Here is a 2,336-nt window from a genome sequence, read left to right as displayed (position 1 = left end):
GTCATTCAGATGCTTTTAAAACAGTTCTGAATGAGTTATTATAATGGCTGGTTCTGCTTTAAAACAAACATGCAAAAACCCTTTTCTGTTTTGTAGACATATTGGGGCCTATTGGTAGACAAAATGTATGTCTGCAATTATTTTTAACTAAGCATCCACTTTAAATCGAAAGGTTTTGAGGTCACAAGCAACGTAAAAGTGTGTCCAAACATTTATGAGCATGATGTTTATTACACGAGCTTGGCATAAGTCCGAAAAGTCCATGCAAATCCATGTTGAAGTATGTCAATAAAATGCAATTAAACGTTTTTTGGGGAGTTTTCTCGGGTCTGTTTCCCCGCAGTGGCGACTGTCATACACCAATCTCCATCTGCACCACGGCCACTCCGGGTGGTGCTTCACCCACCTTCTTGCCCCTGTACACCAGCTTGGCCAGATGGCGAATAGACGGAGTGGCCCTGAATATAATTTTCTTAAGTCCAGTTCTGTACTCCTGTCGGATCAAACAGTACAGCACCGGGTTCAGGCAGCTGTTCGTGTGCGCGAGGCACACTGTGATGGGGAACGCGTACGCTTGCGCGTTATAGAACGCGTTACTGAAAGGTACCAGGTCGAACTTGATGAGCACTCCCCAAAGAGTCAGTGCCTGGTTGGGTAGCCAACACAAGAAGAATGACAGCACCACGATGGTGACGGATTTGGTGACTTTGGAGCGGCGCTTGTGGCGACCTCTCTCGCTGTCCGAACCGGGAGGGCCGCTGACGCGCTGCCGCAGAACGAAGCGCAACAGTAGGAGGTAACAAACGCAGATGATAACGAGAGGTATCACGAACCCCAAAAGCACCTTCTGGGTCTGATAAAGACCCAACAGCAGCTGTGGGTCCCAGCTTCCGGAGTCTGAAAAGCGCACCAGGCACAGCTCGTCGTCTGATATCTGCGCCGTGGTGGAGTAGACTGCATGCGGAATGGTGGCCACCACGGACACGGCCCAGATACCCAAACTGGCCAATTTCACCTCTGCCGAAGCCGTCTTGGGATTTTGCATCCGCAGAGAGGAGGACAGGGAACAGTAACGCGCAACGCTCATTGCCGTCAGAAAGAAAACGCTGGCGTACATGTTCATGGTGGTCACCGAGCTTATGATCTTGCACATCACCTTTCCAAATGGCCATCGGAAGTCCAAAGCAGTGTCCACGGCCCAGAAAGGCAAGGTTAGGACGAACTGAAGGTCTGTCACGGCCAGGCTCATAACGAAGCAGTTGATGGAGGACTGCTTGAGTCTGTGGCGGGACTGCAGCAGGTAAAGTGCCAAAAGGTTCCCGACGAGTCCCAGCGCGCAAACGATCAGGTAGACGAGCGCGATCACGACGCGCATTACCATGCTCAAACTGTCGCCGTAGAGCTCCGACGCGGACTCTTTGGAGAGGAGCTGTAGCCAGCAGCGCAGGGAGAGATTGTGGAGAGCTCCTGCGCTCCTGTACAGGACATCGCCGTCATCTAGTGCCAGACCGCATGAAGCCAAACCCGGTGCCAACGAGCTGCCGTTCCCCTGCATGGCACAGGTTTACGCACCCATACTCGCGACACTGATGTGAGTTGTTTAGCAGCGCTGGTTTTTGTAAATGACCATATGCAGCACTAGTTAGTTTTCTTTACATTTCTGTTCCTACATCCCTTTTTGCGAACCCTTTGTTCCCAATATCAAAATATCGCGGCGCGTAAATCTTACACCAGGTGCGCTGCTCTCCGCGCTAGAATGAGCTTGTGCTGTGCGAAGGTTTCGTGAAGCTTATATAGGGGAGAACGGGGCTGTGATCACATGGAAATTTGTCACAAAGACCATATTAAAGTAATTTAAGATTAAATGTCTTTTTTCCAACAGTCGTTTCTTGGTTTTACCTTTTCAAAACTTTCTTAAAGACATGGTTCATCCAAAATAAAAATTCCTTTATCATTTAACTCACTCTAATGTCTTCGCAAATGTGTAGTAGGCTATGACATTCTTTTTTAAACAGAACACAAAAGAAGATATTTTGAAGAAGGTTTGAAACAACACTGGGCACCAATGACCACTGAGACATTTCTCAAAATATGTTTGTGTTCGGAAGAAAGAAAGAAAGTCCTATACAGCACTGTAAAAATAAACTAGGATTTTCTTACATTTTTGTGTTATTTGTGCAAGTATTGCACACAGTTTATTATGTACATTTTATTAAAAAAAACCGTTTAAATAAAAAATAAGTAAAAAAACTTTTAACACATTCTTAAGTCACAAATTAAGGCTTAATTTGACCCAAGCAAATTAACAAGAAAACATGAATGAATAAAATTTCTTG

The 2,336-nt window shown here is 46.1% G+C and overlaps 1 protein-coding gene across 1 annotated transcript; it reads right to left on the bottom strand.

Annotated features, from left to right (window-relative positions):
• Window positions 1-208: 208 nt before the first annotated feature.
• rxfp3.2a (relaxin family peptide receptor 3.2a) lies at window positions 209-1,669 on the bottom strand. The gene has a single exon (XM_079453354.1). The coding sequence runs from the start codon at window positions 1,553-1,555 to the stop codon at window positions 353-355; it is 1,203 nt and encodes a 400-aa protein (XP_079309480.1). The 5' UTR covers window positions 1,556-1,669; the 3' UTR covers window positions 209-352.
• Between the last annotated feature and the right edge of the window lie 667 nt (window positions 1,670-2,336).

This window comes from Barbatula barbatula (genome assembly GCF_947034865.1).
Source record: "Barbatula barbatula genome assembly, chromosome: 3".
Lineage (NCBI taxonomy): Eukaryota > Metazoa > Chordata > Actinopteri > Cypriniformes > Nemacheilidae > Barbatula > Barbatula barbatula.
This window is presented reverse-complemented; position numbering and strand designations above follow the sequence as displayed.

What these genes read in the sequence shown, in the direction of transcription:
- rxfp3.2a (XM_079453354.1), bottom strand. Translation starts at nt 1,555, where the DNA reads ATGCAGGGGAACGGCAGCTCGTTGGCACCGGGTTTGGCTTCATGCGGT.